The sequence below is a fragment of the Sinocyclocheilus grahami genome, unplaced genomic scaffold (genome assembly GCF_001515645.1).
Source record: "Sinocyclocheilus grahami isolate Dianchi unplaced genomic scaffold, SAMN03320097.WGS_v1.1 scaffold59.1, whole genome shotgun sequence".
Classification (NCBI taxonomy): domain Eukaryota; kingdom Metazoa; phylum Chordata; class Actinopteri; order Cypriniformes; family Cyprinidae; genus Sinocyclocheilus; species Sinocyclocheilus grahami.
In genome coordinates, this window is record NW_015505238.1 from 777,591 (window position 1) to 792,285 (window position 14,695).

A 14,695-nucleotide genomic window follows, 5' to 3' on the forward strand; every position below is an offset into this window, starting at 1 on the left:
TTGTCTGTGGTTCAGGAGTGGCTTAACAAGAGGAATACGACAACTGTAGCCAAATTCCTTGACACGTCTGTGTCTGGTGGCTCTTGATGCCTTGACCCCAGCCTCAGTCCATTCCTTGTGAAGTTCACTCAAATTCTTGTTTAATACACGAGTTTCACGATTTGAGTTGAATTACCAAAATAAATGAACTTTTCCACGACATTCTAATTTATTGAGATGCACCTGTATAGTATATATTTGCTATAAATCTTGATTTGCTTGAGTAGACTATGTATGCAGGTAAAGTTGGATGTACTTATTTTCCCAAAATATATTAAAATAAAGTTATTTTAAATGATAATATTACTGTTTTTTTTACTGTATTTCTGATCAAATAAATGCAGCCTTGGGGAGCAAAATAGACGTTAGAAAATCTTACCAACCCTAAATATTTTGAATGGTAGTGTACATGTATAGCTTTTCATGTTTCAATATTTACTTCTACTATCCGCAATTTTGCCATAGGCATATGAGAATTGCTCTGACACATTGTATGGAGTTGTAGCACCTCAGTCAACCTCTCTTTAAGTCTGATACTGATCTCCACTCTCATCCTGTCTTATTTGTACTAATTTGTCTAATAAAGGCGAAAATGCAAAATAATAATAACACTAATAACAACTGAAAAAAGAACACGTATTAAACATGCAGGCTACTGATTCAGTTATTCATTTTGAATTCCAAATATTTGCAAACAGACTCAAGGAAAGAGGCCACAAACAGCAGAGCTGTCCTTCAACTGGCAGCAGTGTACTCCTGCTCGCCCCTCAGCATGTGGTGTGAGGTATGCAGCCTAAGATTAATCACAGCTGAGGAGAAGAGAGCAAAGGGAAAGAGGGGACAACCTAATGTCTACACTTCTCTCTGTGCACAGAGTGTCTGCTTGTCACAATAACCAAGAGAGAGACCGATTAAGAGACTGAGGTGGAGAGCGAGGGAGTTCTCTCATCTGTCACTGTGCTATTTTTCACATCACCACAGTGTGAAAGAATGTGAGAACAGGCCAGTTAGTCAGACCCCTCTGAATTAAGTAAAAGATAAATTAACAAATTGGGTCTCCGATAATGGCCTCAAGATGTGGTGAAAAGTGTGTTTATTGTTTGAGATATGATATCCTATTTCTCATCACTGACATAATGTATTTGTTGGAAAAATGTTTTGTTTTACAGCACCAAATATTTAGTCCTTTCTACACGAGATTTTATATCAAAAATAATTTTTAAATATACAACATCTTTAAGAAAATACCATTTTCTTTTCTTTTCATGTGTGTGCGTACGTGTTTTTTTTGGGGGGGGGGGCTGACTCAATGTTGTCCAGATTTGTCTTCAGCTTCATCGGTAGCACAGCTCAGTAAATGCCTTTTTGTTGATGCAGACAAAAGATTTCCTCCAACTTGTACTTTTCTTTTCTTAAAACAAAGTCCTCAGATCCACGCTAATGTTTTATGCCGACCATTGGCGGTTTTATAACCGACATAATTCTGTCCTTGAGCAATATAAACGGAAACTCCATCATCGAGACAGATTTCTCTTTATGTTCGTTGCTAAATGATGGTGATGTTATCTCTCGACGATATAGTTTGCAGATGGAAAGTGAAGGCAGACAGAAAAATTACTGCTCTACCATATAGTAATGGTTATTGTCTAGTGCTACTCTGCCGGTGTAAAAAAAAACTGTCTGGTGCTCCTGTCAGTTACCTTGAGGACAAAAAGTATAAAATGTTCCTTTCATCTATTCATTCTGTCATGAGGAACCGATGTGTTTTTATACTTTTATCAGATCAGACACTTTTAATCTAACATGCACAGCCAGGGCTGAGCAGAAGGTGACATTCATCAGGGAAAAGATATCATACTCTACTGCTTTGTCAGACTTTGACAGGAAGACTGTCGCTCTGTTACAAAACCTAGTAAGCTTCCTCTGAAGAAGGTAGTATTTCAATGCATCATAGACACACTCTAAATGCAAAGGTTGTTTCAAAAGGTGACTTGTTTATGCTGCCTTGAAAGAAACCTAGAAACCACAAATTCTAATGCAGAATTCTGTGTGTCCTGTGTTCTTTCCTGTGTTCTGTGTTAAACTCTTACAGACCCCAAACTATAAACTATAGTGAATATAAATATAAAATATTATACATTTTATGTATATTGAGTAAAATATACTCATTTTTAATAACAATTTGACCTAAATATTGTGTATGTTTATGCATATTAGAGTACTGCATTATCAGTTGTGAGTACCATCTATAATAGTCAGCTCACTGGGTTTTGAAATAGAATTATTTTGTCTTGCACATTTCTTTCTTTGTCTTTCTTTCTTTCATAGTTAGATGTTGTAGTAGTTTGAGGTTTACTGAGCACTTTTTGAGGGTTTTCTCTTGATATTCAGGCTTCTGTTTGGTGATGCCATACTGGAGCATTTACTCTTCCTACTTGGTCTTGGACAGGGTTTTTGCAGGTTTATTACTTCAATTATAATATTAAAGGTGGGTGGAGTGGTATAAGGAAATGGATATAACTTTGGCTGTTCTTACCTTTGGCCTTCTTTAGGCCAGACAAGCTCATGAAAGGCACAAAGTGTGCTTAGCCCAGCTGGATCTATACAGAGTCCCTTGTGCCATATTAAAAGCTTTTTCCCTTGTGTACTCTTTCTGAACTCTTCCTGTCTCATACTGTTCTCTCTTCTTGCACTTTCTGTTATGTTTTCTTGCTACATCTCTCTAAATGATGGAACTAGTTGAAGGGCTAATGGCAGGTGCCTGTAACTAAAATCTTTCCTGCCTCTTAACCATTCATATGTCGCCTGTTGAGCTTCTCACAAAGTTAATAAAGAACTAGGAGAAAGAGAGAAAAAGAGTCTCTTATAATAAAAAAAAAATCATTGTTGCGTTACTTTGCCACAAAGACTCCACTGACTGTGTGCCAAATTTCCAGCTGCAGTTCAAGAATGTACAGAAACAATAAACCTCTCACATTGTATAGGCAATTAACAGAAGAAATTTTGGAAATATGTTAAAAAAATGTTTTTAATATAACTCAAAGGCAGGATTGTTTTTCTGGCAGTGGACTGTGGAGAAAGGCTGTATTATATAAATGTTCAGGGATACAAATTCAAAAGTGGGATTAAGTTTTTATACATCTCTTTTTTAGAATGAAAAGTCTGAGTTAGCTTGAAGATGAGTGTGTGATGTGCCTCCCCAATAAAGAGACAATATGTCAGATGTAAAAGGGAAAATAAGATTGCATTCATGAAGAACTTTGTTAATTGAAGAATACTTGAAAGGAAGAACTCTTTTAACTACCCAAGTTCGTGTATTTGGTACAAATTGAAACATGTCCTTTTCCTAACTACCTTGTTTCTGTTTTATTCACTCTTTTCTACAGGACTTTGCCATTCAAGATGTGCCATCCGCTAAAAAGATCTTACATGTGGAAACAGTTGATGTTGAGGAAACAGGCCAAACCCTGAAGTCTTACGACCATAAGAAAAAAAATGTGCCTGAGAAGGCGAGACAACAGCTTGCGCGGAACAAGCTGAGCGGTAGGAAGAAGAAATTAGAACCATCCTTGAAATGGAAGAACCTCGGCCTCGCGTCTTCTTATGAGTAAGTGATAATTCCAAATCCCAGTGGACTCCCAAAAAACCATCACAGCTTGAAAATCAGAGGCCACGACACTGATGATTGCTAGAGTGCTGCATGCATTCTACTTACTGTTTGTCTACATACTGTATAGATACACAGTTCAACAGTCAGTTCTTGTGAGTATCAGTTGGTGAAGTCATGGCATAGCTATCCATAGTGACAGTCAGCTGATAAAGCCAGAGTTGATCACTCAGGCATGTGTTCTCCTCCTTGGATTGATCTAGCAGACAAATCAGCCCTTTGGCTATTTCAACACTTGTTACTGGTAAACCTCCTCTGGCCAGTCATTTAGGATTTCCAAAACAATAATCCTTTGTTTTGGAGAAATAAGAATTTCCCAGATGTGAAAATTTACGCTGTTCTGCCAGAACCAAACTTGCATATAAATGATGTAAGCTTGCTCTGTAAGGTGTCACAGAACTAGACACACTCTAGAGAGCTACAGAAGGCTGAAACAAACATATTACCTGATGGGAGAAAAAAAATAAATTAAAGAATTTTTAAAAATGAAAGGGAAATGCAACAAAGGCACCAGTTAAACTGAAAATTGAAGTGGCTTTTTAATACACTGTAAATGGAACATCCACATAGTCATAGGTGATACTTGTGTGGTACAAATAAAATATCAGACTAGACATACAAATCATACAAGACATTATGTAACATCATAACATGTGAATTCAAAATCTGAAATGTTACCTGACCTTTTTTGTACCCCCAAAACAATTTAAATCATTGAGGGCAAAAAAGGTTGACTTGAAATTGTGACTTTTTTGCTGTCCAAGTAAAATGACTTGAAACGAGAAACAAATGTAGGCCGGGATTTGAATGTTTCCCATCTGAAATTGATTGGTTTGTATTTATTTGCTAATTGCTGCAGTCATTTAATGTGAGGGACAAGTTCAACAATTATGGCAAGTTTTTTTTTTTTTTTTTTAATAATGGTTTGCACAGGTAAATCAGTAATAATTAAAACTAAGCAATATTCAGTTAAAAAAATGTTGGTTTTGATTTCATGATGACTTTTTAAAATGTATAAACATGTTAAATACCTGGTTGTTGTTATTTTTTCCAGCGAGGCAGAGGAGAAGTCTAGAAGGAGCAGAGAAAGCAAGAAGATCTTGGAAAATGGCACAAAGTCACCCGCATCCGAGAAAAAAAAAAAAGCAAATTTTTCTGGATCGTCTTTGCCAGGCTGCCAGTCTTCTCAAAAAATGTATGCCACCATAATCTCAGTACACAGAAATCGCCTTTTCATTGTACATATGGTATTGTCTCTGAGGTAAAAACCTAACCATTGAAACGGTCTGAAAAACCCTCTCTCAGGAACACGCATAATTAAATAACCCTTTATTCTCCTGGCCAAACATAAAAAACGTATCCAATCACTGAATTGGAAATAAAGACTCACTTTCAGGGCAAATTATTTCAGCTGTGGATAAGTATTCATTTTATAGCCTATAATAAGACACGGATGAAGCAGCCGTTCAGGTTGGTGTGCACATAGAACAGTCATCTGGTGCTACTGGGAGTAGCGGTCTGTAATAACCGGCCTATGCCTGAGCCGCTGATAACCCTGTTTCTTCTCCTGACTCCTCGCTGTCTGTTTGGCGATGGTGAGTGAAAACTCCAGCTGTCCCCATAACATCGACTGCCAGAGTACACAGTCCTGCCTGTAAGGAGCTCCGGGTGTAGCCGCAGTCTCTCTTTCCCAAGTCTTACTGCTAATAGAAGTGTTTTAAATGTAGCTTTCTAAAGATCGTTTGTGTGTTCATTGTACACAAGCGCATCAGTAATGTAAGGCATAACACACTAAGCCAGCACACTTACAATCATTTGCATTGCGGTATACACATTTTACTTCTAGTAAGTGACCAATTTCGTTGATTTTCATGGCGAGAATTACAAAGGGACGAGTCCCCTGCTGTCCGGCAATACTGTTATCCCCTGGAAAACATATCTGAGTCCCTCTGGCCTCTTCTCCGTGTGTACCGGGTTTCATGACTCGTTTGACGATACATTCATTTCAGTAGCCTGATCCGCTTATCTGCGTTTGTGCGTTTGTGCGTGCGTGTATAAGCTTGAGATGAAAGAGTTCAGAAACGCACTGATGACCACTCCAGTCTTTCTCTGTTGCCTTCAAATACACACCTGAGTTTGATGGCCGTTGTGTCCAAGGGTTTGAGCATGAAGGCCTTTCAGAGAGCAATAATTCATTCCACATTGGATTCAGAGAGATTTTACCAGAGCTTTGAGAGAATGTGCTGTGTGGTTTGGCTTGCACCTGCTCCAACTCTCCTCCGATTTGATGTATTAAGCTCTATTTATTATAGAAAGGGCTTTTTTCTATAATGTCCTGTTATGTATGGATAGTTCTCGTTTCTACCCTGAGAAAATTCCGTGGGAGAGTACTTTTCCAAGTGTATGTCTGAAAGACATAAAATTGTGGGCCAGCTTGAATATTAATAAGTCTAATAGGCGCATATGTGTGTGTATGCTCAGTAAAAGCCCAGGAGGAGTTGACGACTTCAGTGAGAGTTCATCAGAGGATGAGGAAGATGAGGAACAGCCTGAAAGACGTGCAGAGATGCCCACTGACCTGCCCTCTGAATACTGGCAGATCCAGAAACTAGTCAAATACTTAAAGGTAAAAAAACACATTGGCTTGTATATGCACTCACCAACAACGTGTCAACACTAGGCCTGTCATGGAGCCCGATTTTCAATACAAAATGACTGTGGCCAAAATAATTCACTATAATGATATTATCACAAAATATATAAAATATATGGTTAATTTTTATCTTGCTATCTATTTTTTTTTTTTTAATCATATTTTTTGTTTTCTGGAAAATAAAAATGAATCACACTAACAATATTAGCACTGGGAGACGGAAAATCAAGTGTAAAAAAAATCACAATTCCCGCAGACAGAGTTGACTGGGTTGTGGTTTTCCCGAGTTTTTTGGGCTACTTTCATAATACAACTGCATACTAATGACAAAGAAAACTAATGTGCATTGATACTTGGAATGAATACCTGGCAACCTAAAGAAGAAATGGCAACTGAAGAAAAGATGGCACATTTGGATCTCCCACACCTGTCAACTGTGATTGGACAGGAGGAAAATTAGGCTAGTTTTTATTCTGTTTGGGCAGGCTTTGAGTTGGCTTTAGGGTGAACATTTTTCGGGGACATGGCAAGTCTGGGGTGTCTAATGTCCACTCTGGTGAGCTAATTTTTTCGAGTACAGGCAGTGTCTCTCACTTTTTTTCTGGCATCTCCTGTGACATGATTTTTGTGTAGCAGTACTACCTACACAGCGTCGTTGTCTTTTTCTGTTTTATGTTAATTTGCAACCAGCATTAAGGTGCAGTATTCCCACCGTGTTGGAGTGTTGACCAGATAATGGCAGGGTTATTTACCATATTATCATGTGTCGTATTAACATGATATTAGTATTTCATTTTATCATCAATACTGGTATATTGCACCACCCCTAGTCAATACATTAAAACTGTGTTTACAAATAACTCAATTTGCTAAACTGGTCTCTCGCATTAACGTATGAGTATAAAATAATTCAAAGGCATATCACCTCCTTTTATAATTTAGTAAATTATCATAGAAGGCATAGGCCTACTCTAGATAAAAAGGGCACTGATGTCAAACACCCGAGGGCACAGTGCGTACACATTTTTAAAAGGATCTTCTTCAGTGTAGGGAGCTATGAATCATGTAAAGAAAAACATCCAAGCAAAGTTCAGCCGCAGATAGATATTTTTAGCCCGGTAAAACACAGGATAACGAATGTGATTTTCCCATAGGGAGGTGCTCATCCACTACCAAACGTCAGGAAAAAGAAGCACTTGATAACAAAATCCTGTTTGATTCTCACCGAATGATCGTTTGGAAAGTGGTTTGAGGTGTTTGGGGATGCGTTTGTTACAGTGCTGTGTTCAACTCTAGACAGGATGTGTTTGTTACGTGCCCTTCCCAGCATTCTGTCTGTCTGGAAACCACAGTTCTTATTTATGAGGGTTTGTCCAGTAGCGCTCTTATAATGTCATTACCATCAGAAGCCGAAACACAGTCTGTGCCAAACTAAATATGTTTTATTTTTGGAGTGAAGGTTCAGATTTTCTCCTCCCCTCTGTCTTTTCTTCTGCTCTTTTCCAGGGTATAGACATGCGTTTGTATTTCTGGGAGATTACATTTCTATAAGGTGATGCATGAATGATCGGACTTGTGCTTTAATGGCTGTTTATCTAGGGATATTTTTGCAGTGCACATTACCTGAACTGTACATTTACATGTCTTCATGTTTGCCTTTCTGTACACATGTACGGAGGGCAGTTTGCACCAGTGACTATATCCTTTCATGGTGTTCATGGCAGTATTAGTGTTATATTAAGAAATCGTGCATGTTTTCAGACCGCAAAACATATTGCACACACCAACTCCATTTAGTCGTTGCCTGTCAAAGAACGAGCGTTGAGTATAATTGCACGTTCACACATTCACAGACGCACTTTGTAACTGCGTCATTGTGTAGAGGAGGTGGCCACGGGCTGTTTGTCTCACTAGATTCAGCCCAACTGCCTCATTAGCTTGAATTAAAGAAACATGGCAGGCAGACAAAGTTGCATTGAAACATTCTCTCATTCTGCCTTCTCCCAATTACCCCGTTCTGCTCCTCGTTAATCGCTTGTAAGTGAATTGCTAGTGCCTTAATGCTCTTATATGCTGAAATAATGTTTGCAATTTTCACCAATGTGATTAGCTAAATTTTATATTACTGACTCAATTTGACTGAAACTTTGCAGAGCGTCTCTGTCTGCTCAGAAAATGTTTAAATCTGGATCTCTCTCTCTGCAGTAGCTCATGCCTCACTTACATAGCGCTCACTGTTTCTTGCAGATTGAGAAATACTCATAAATGGACTTCAGATTTTTTTAAATGATCCTCAGCATGAAATTAATTTAAAAAATAAATCATCTGCAAACGCTACACTTTTCCATCACCAGAGTAATGTCCACGTCTTGTTATATGCATGGCCGTTATGAGGTCTTGCTCCCTCTACTGGACAAAGTGAGTAATAAAATGAATGTGTCAGATCAAGCTGCTGGTGCTCCTCATCTCAGTCCTGTGTGATGCAGTGGAGTCAAGCAGATTGCTTTTCTTCATTAAAAAAGCTTTACCCCAAATAAATATTGTTTTTGAATGAGGTTTATAAAATGTGCATGGTCAAATCAGGATTCTTAAATACTGATAATTAATAATAAAAAATAAAAAATAAAAGCTTTTATTTTATATAAAGTGATTTCATTGAGATTGCAGCAAAATTCTATTCTCTTTAACAATGTGACATTCAGTAAACTGATTCAAAAAGTTTCTTATGCTCACCAAGGCTGCATTTATTTGGTTAAAAAAAACAGTAATGTCAAATTATTAATGTATTATTATTACGGTTTCATATTTTAATAAATTTTCAATGTAATTTTATTTCTGTGAGGGCAAAGCTGAGTTTTCAGCAGCCATTACTCCAGTATCACATGATCTTTCAGAAATTATTGTAATATGCTAATTTGGTACTCAATAACATTTCTTATTATTATCAGTGTTGAAAACAATTGTGCTGCTTAATATTTTGGTGGAAACCATGCTATATGTTTTTTGAAGTTGAATTTTTTGTGACATCATAAAGGTCTTTACTGTCACTTTTGATCAGTTTGTTAAAGCTATACTGAAAAAAAAGAATTAAAATAATTAAAAAAAATCTTTAAAAAATCTTTAAAATCTTTAAAAAAAAAGCTTTGAACAATAGTCTAAATTTAAAAAAAATAATAAAAACAAATAAAAAATACTCAGCAGTTCAGCACTTTGTCATTCTGGTGTCATCTGCCATAAGAGACAGCAGCAGAAATGTACATAAAGATAAACCGTATTATCTACAGCAGTACACCCATTCCATCCAAATGGTTTGAGTGTGTGTATACGCTTGCAAGAGTCGGCGCTCATAAATACGCTGTGGATATGCTGTTTTGCATCAAGTTAATACTGTCCATTAAATCTGATACCTCTTTGCTCTTAAATCTAGAGGAGACGTCTCTGCTCTGTTCCTCTATGGCTTCTCTCTGTGTAAATCATTTATACAGCTGTCTTTTTCTTGCTCTGGAGAGCTGGCTGCTTAATTGAGGATAAATGATAATGATCAGACCTTAGTCAGCTTCTCTATAAATTAACTCTAATGTGTGTATCATACACAACACTCGTGCCAGAATGAACATTCACATTCTCTTTTCCTAATACCTCCTTGTTCTCCTGATCACTCTGCCACTTTTTTTTTCTTTCTGTCATCTCAATTTTCTCCAGAGCATCAGTACAGCTTTGTTTTCTTATTAGGTTTTATTTATATATCCATTCTCTGTTTGTCCTTTCCTTTTTTTTCTTTCTGCTTTCTTTCTCCGTATTCCCATCCTTCTGTGATTTCTTTTTTCTTTTTTTCTTCAGGAGAATTTGCTAATTTTCAGAGCTCTGTCTGCAATGGGCCGGATTTATGAATGCTGGCTCATTCCACGCTGTTTTTTGTTAAACATTTCAAGTATTCTTTCCTCAGGATAGATTTTCATGGTGACACACAGCTTGTGCTGTCACTGGGACCTGCTTTTCTGCTCTCAAACTGAACTACAATCTATCAGCTCGCTCGGTAGTTTTATGACAGTTAAATTATTTCAGATACCACTAGGCTTGGTTTTTTATTGAAGACAAATGTTTTCAACAAGTAGAGAGCAATGCAACCAGATTTTTTAACCTTGATCACAGATGAATGTTTCCAACCTTTTTTCTGAAGTCGTTTTAATACAGCTGTCAGATAAGGCCTGCAGACCTGGGCAGCATTATCATTCTTGTCATCCAAATGGAGAAAGTAAGTGAAAACATTTTCTAAAGGACGTTGACACCATTTTATAGTGCATAAGGTTATGTCTGATACATCTGTGAGTGAGTAAACTCAGTTTAATTTTGTAGTGCTTTTCACAATTTGCACTGTTTTGAAGCAGCTTTACAGAAAATCATGATGTCAATGTTTAATGTTAATATCTTCATACATTATAGTTGCTTTTAGCAGATTATAGCTGGGTGATAATATAAAGTACATTTTGGGAAGATGTAAACCAGGGCTGTCCAAACTCGGTCCTGGAGGGCCGGTGTCCTGCAGAGTTTAGCTCCAACCCTAATTAAACACACCTGAACCAGCTAATCAAGCTCTTACTAGGCATAGAAACTTCCAGTCAGGTGTGTTGAGGCAAGTTGGAGCTAAACTCTGCAGGACACCAGCCCTCCAGGACCGAGTTTGGACAGCCCTGATGTAAACCATCAAGCAGCTGAAATTTGCTATGTAGTATTTATTACTTTATGTGAGTATATTTATGTATGCAGGTAAAGTTGGATATACTAATATGTCCAACTTTATATACATAATAAACCTATATTGAAGACTGGTGATCCTGCCAATGTAACTAGAAACAACTGGTAAAATACTGATAGGTCTATAGTTAAAGTAAATGAAAAGGTCGTTTGCAATCAGTTAATAGAGCATTTATATCTTGGTTATTTTCTATTACATCCTATGCAGTTTGGATTTAGGGCACATCACTCTACGGAGACCGCAAACTGTTATTTCGTGGAACAAATTAAATCCAGTCTTGATAGGGGAGGTGTTGTTGGTGCTGTCTTCCTTGACTTTAAAAAGGCTTTTGATACCGTTAATCATAATGTTCTTTTATCTAAATGATCAAAGTTAAATTTTTATACTAATACATTAAAATGGATGGAATCATACTTAAATTTAAGAAAACAATGCACAAGAATTAATTATGTATGCTCACCATTTCTTGACTGTAACATTGGAATTCCACAGGGGTCGATTCTTGGACCAATTTTGTTTAGCTTATATATTAATGATCTGCCTACTGTTTGTCCAGAGGTTCAGGTTCAGATGTATACAGATTATACAGTTGTTTATACTTATGCTAAGACAAAAGAACAAGCTGCTATCAAACTTACTGCTGCATTGAACAAAGTCTCAGATTGGTCATGTCATTCCTGCCTTACTCTTAATGTGAGCAAAACTGCTGTGAAAACTTTCATCACTGCAATATTATTAAAAATTATTGACGTTTGACAATTTTTTATTTTTTGCTGATGTGTACTACTTCATGATCTTGCACCACCACCTCTTAAACAGTGTGTGACTTTCTGTAAGGACAATATTAGGCAGACTAGGTCATCAGTCAGAGGTGATTGTTTGACTAATATATATAAGAAACAGTTTTTGGACAATCTGCTTTTTCAGTTAGAGCAACAGAAAGATGGAATTTAATACCGGTTTATATTAGAGAGTGTACAACATTTAGTATTTTTAAAACTATGCTTAAAGTGCATATTCCAGGTTAGAGACCCCAGTGAGTCTATGTATAGAAAAATAATGTAGGAACTAGATTTTCTTTAAACTATACTTTAAAATACGCTATTAAGGCTTCTGGAGTCGTTTTTGTGAGAGAATTTTACTTCCGCATCTGAAAAGCACCAAAACCGGAAGTGACATAACGAGAGGGAGAGCGGTCCATAGGAAAACAATGGATCGCAATGACAGTTCGGACGTTGAGGAAATTTTAAATGTTTATTTACACTTATGACGGACCACAGCCATACAATTATGAGCCTGCTATGCAACCATGAGAGCAGGGACAGGCCATGATTAGACAGAACAACGATCAGAGGAGACTAATTGAGTTGTGTGAGGAGAACAAGGCAGCTGTCTTGGTGAGAGACCAGTGTTAGCTTACAGATATACACACGTTAGCTAACGATATGTAATCAGGCAATAGCACAGCTTGGTCGTCTATGAGTATTGATACTAACCAGTAACAGAAACTAATAAGCGTTGATCAGGCGTGTTACACTTGTTGATATCCCAACACTAACGTTACGTGATATAGCGGTTTCTCATCACTGCAGGAGAGAGAGAGAGAGAGAGAGAGAGAGAGATAAACACGTTTTTGTTTCATTGTGTGTGGGAAATGTGAGGCCATGGTCACAGCTGAGGAAAGTCAGTGCTGCAGGGAGTTAGATGCATACTGGGCCTTAGTGGAGAATGTGAACCCCACACACTTGCTGCTTGCTGTCTGTCTCTGCACCCAGGCTTTGAGGCTTGCTGTCTGAACCCATATGTGCTACAGACTGCCTATATGCACTTCAGACAGGAGCATGGACCTCTCCAGGCCAGCAGACACATGTATGTGTAGAGCAGAGATAATTTATTATTCTGAGCTAAATACTTGTATATATAAATACATAGTAAATTAAAGATTTGAATATTAAAAACATCTGAATAATTTTTTTTTCTTCAATTACAAGTTGCCTATATTTATGTCACAACTACCTGTGTCACACTTTTTGATGCCATTGGTATAAGACAATATTGACCGCATACAGGCAAGTTGTCCACTGGGCCTATGGCATTCTGAGCAGGCACATCAGGAAGGCCTTACCTGCCATTAGAAGACAGTTTCCAGAGGAAGGAGGACTTTATAAAGGTTATGAATGGCCCCATTTTGGTGACTATCAATAAAAATAATCACAATTGTCTTAGTGCATAAAAACTTGTTTATGAAGTTTACATCAGATAAATATCAAGCAGATCTACATTTATGGTTAATTCAATTCAGTTTTATTTATACAGCACTAAATCGACAAATATTATTTCCCAGCACTGTTAATACCTAACTCAAAACACAACATTGCAACTGTTAATATATATATATATATATCGAAAGAAAAATATACCATCTGACCCATTTACAAACATTTAACAATCTTTCAGTCTGGATATCACACTAATGTGTTGTTAAATTTGAGCTTAAAAATCCTGCAGAAACCCTGATATGCATCAGGCCTCATGGAGTCTCTGAGAGAAGAATACTGCAGGTCACCACAGGCTCTACGAGAACACAGCACTGTCTTCCACTACACCTGCTCCTCTTTCCAGATCCCTCCAGAGGATCAACAAGATTAGGCTGTTGTTGTGTATCTAGCACAGCATTCGCAATTTAACACACGTTAATTTAACCATTTTTAAGAAAATGGAGGAGTCAGAAGTATTAATTATGTTAATTTAAACAATTATTATATCAATTCAATAACATAAATTAGGGGTGTGCGATATTGACAAAATTATATCTCGATCATTTTCTGGGATTTTATCGATAATGAAAATTAGACAATATTTTGCTATAGAGTGTGTTATTGTGCTGATATCTTCTCTCTAATTGTGCTAGCAGCTGACTCCTGAATTTTTTTTATATTCTTCATATTCTGTGTGGTCAGTTCACAGCAGTGATAGAAATTAATAATTTCCAACAAGTTTTATGGGCATTTTTACCTTTAAGCCATTTTTTCTAAAAGTGTGCACCATCTTTTGAGTCAAATTCTTGCATTTGGGCTGTTACCAAGCAAATTAAATCAGTATCAACAAAATTGCTCTTTGCAATGTAGTGATAACACAGAAGCTGCGTCTGCAGTGGCATTTACACACTGTTTAATGCAGCTCAGAGTGACATAGAATACTTTAACCTGCAGTTACAAATGCATAAATAATGTTTTGATATTTTAAACATAAAACATTGAAAACTGAAGTATGAAATTAAAAAAATTAAAAGGTGCCTTAAATGTGAAATCAAAACTGCCAGCAGGTGGCAGCAAGTCACTGCTAAGTGAGTCATTGCGACTGAACCGAATCATTTAAACGGTTGATTCATTCAGGAACGAAACACCATTGTGTTGCTCAGAGACACAAAACAGCACTGTGGCTGTGTTTGGAATGATTTTTGTTGGAGCAATAGAGCAAAAACAGGAAATATGATGTCTAAAACGTAAGTCTCTTAATATTAATTTCCTGTTTATTGAACTGTTGTATAAAATCAATATCACATTTGAAATCATGCTGA

At 37.0% G+C, this 14,695-nt stretch overlaps 1 protein-coding gene across 1 annotated transcript in view; it reads left to right on the top strand.

Annotated features, from left to right (window-relative positions):
• LOC107584410 (armadillo repeat-containing protein 4-like) overlaps nt 1–14,695 on the top strand; it is a 66,802-nt gene that overhangs the window by 17,873 nt on the left and 34,234 nt on the right. Inside the window, exons 7-9 of the mRNA XM_016271009.1 lie at nt 3,426–3,646; nt 4,761–4,901; nt 6,188–6,332. Of these exons, the coding sequence (XP_016126495.1) occupies nt 3,426–3,646; nt 4,761–4,901; nt 6,188–6,332 (507 nt within the window). The remainder of the gene's footprint in view (nt 1–3,425; nt 3,647–4,760; nt 4,902–6,187; nt 6,333–14,695) is intronic.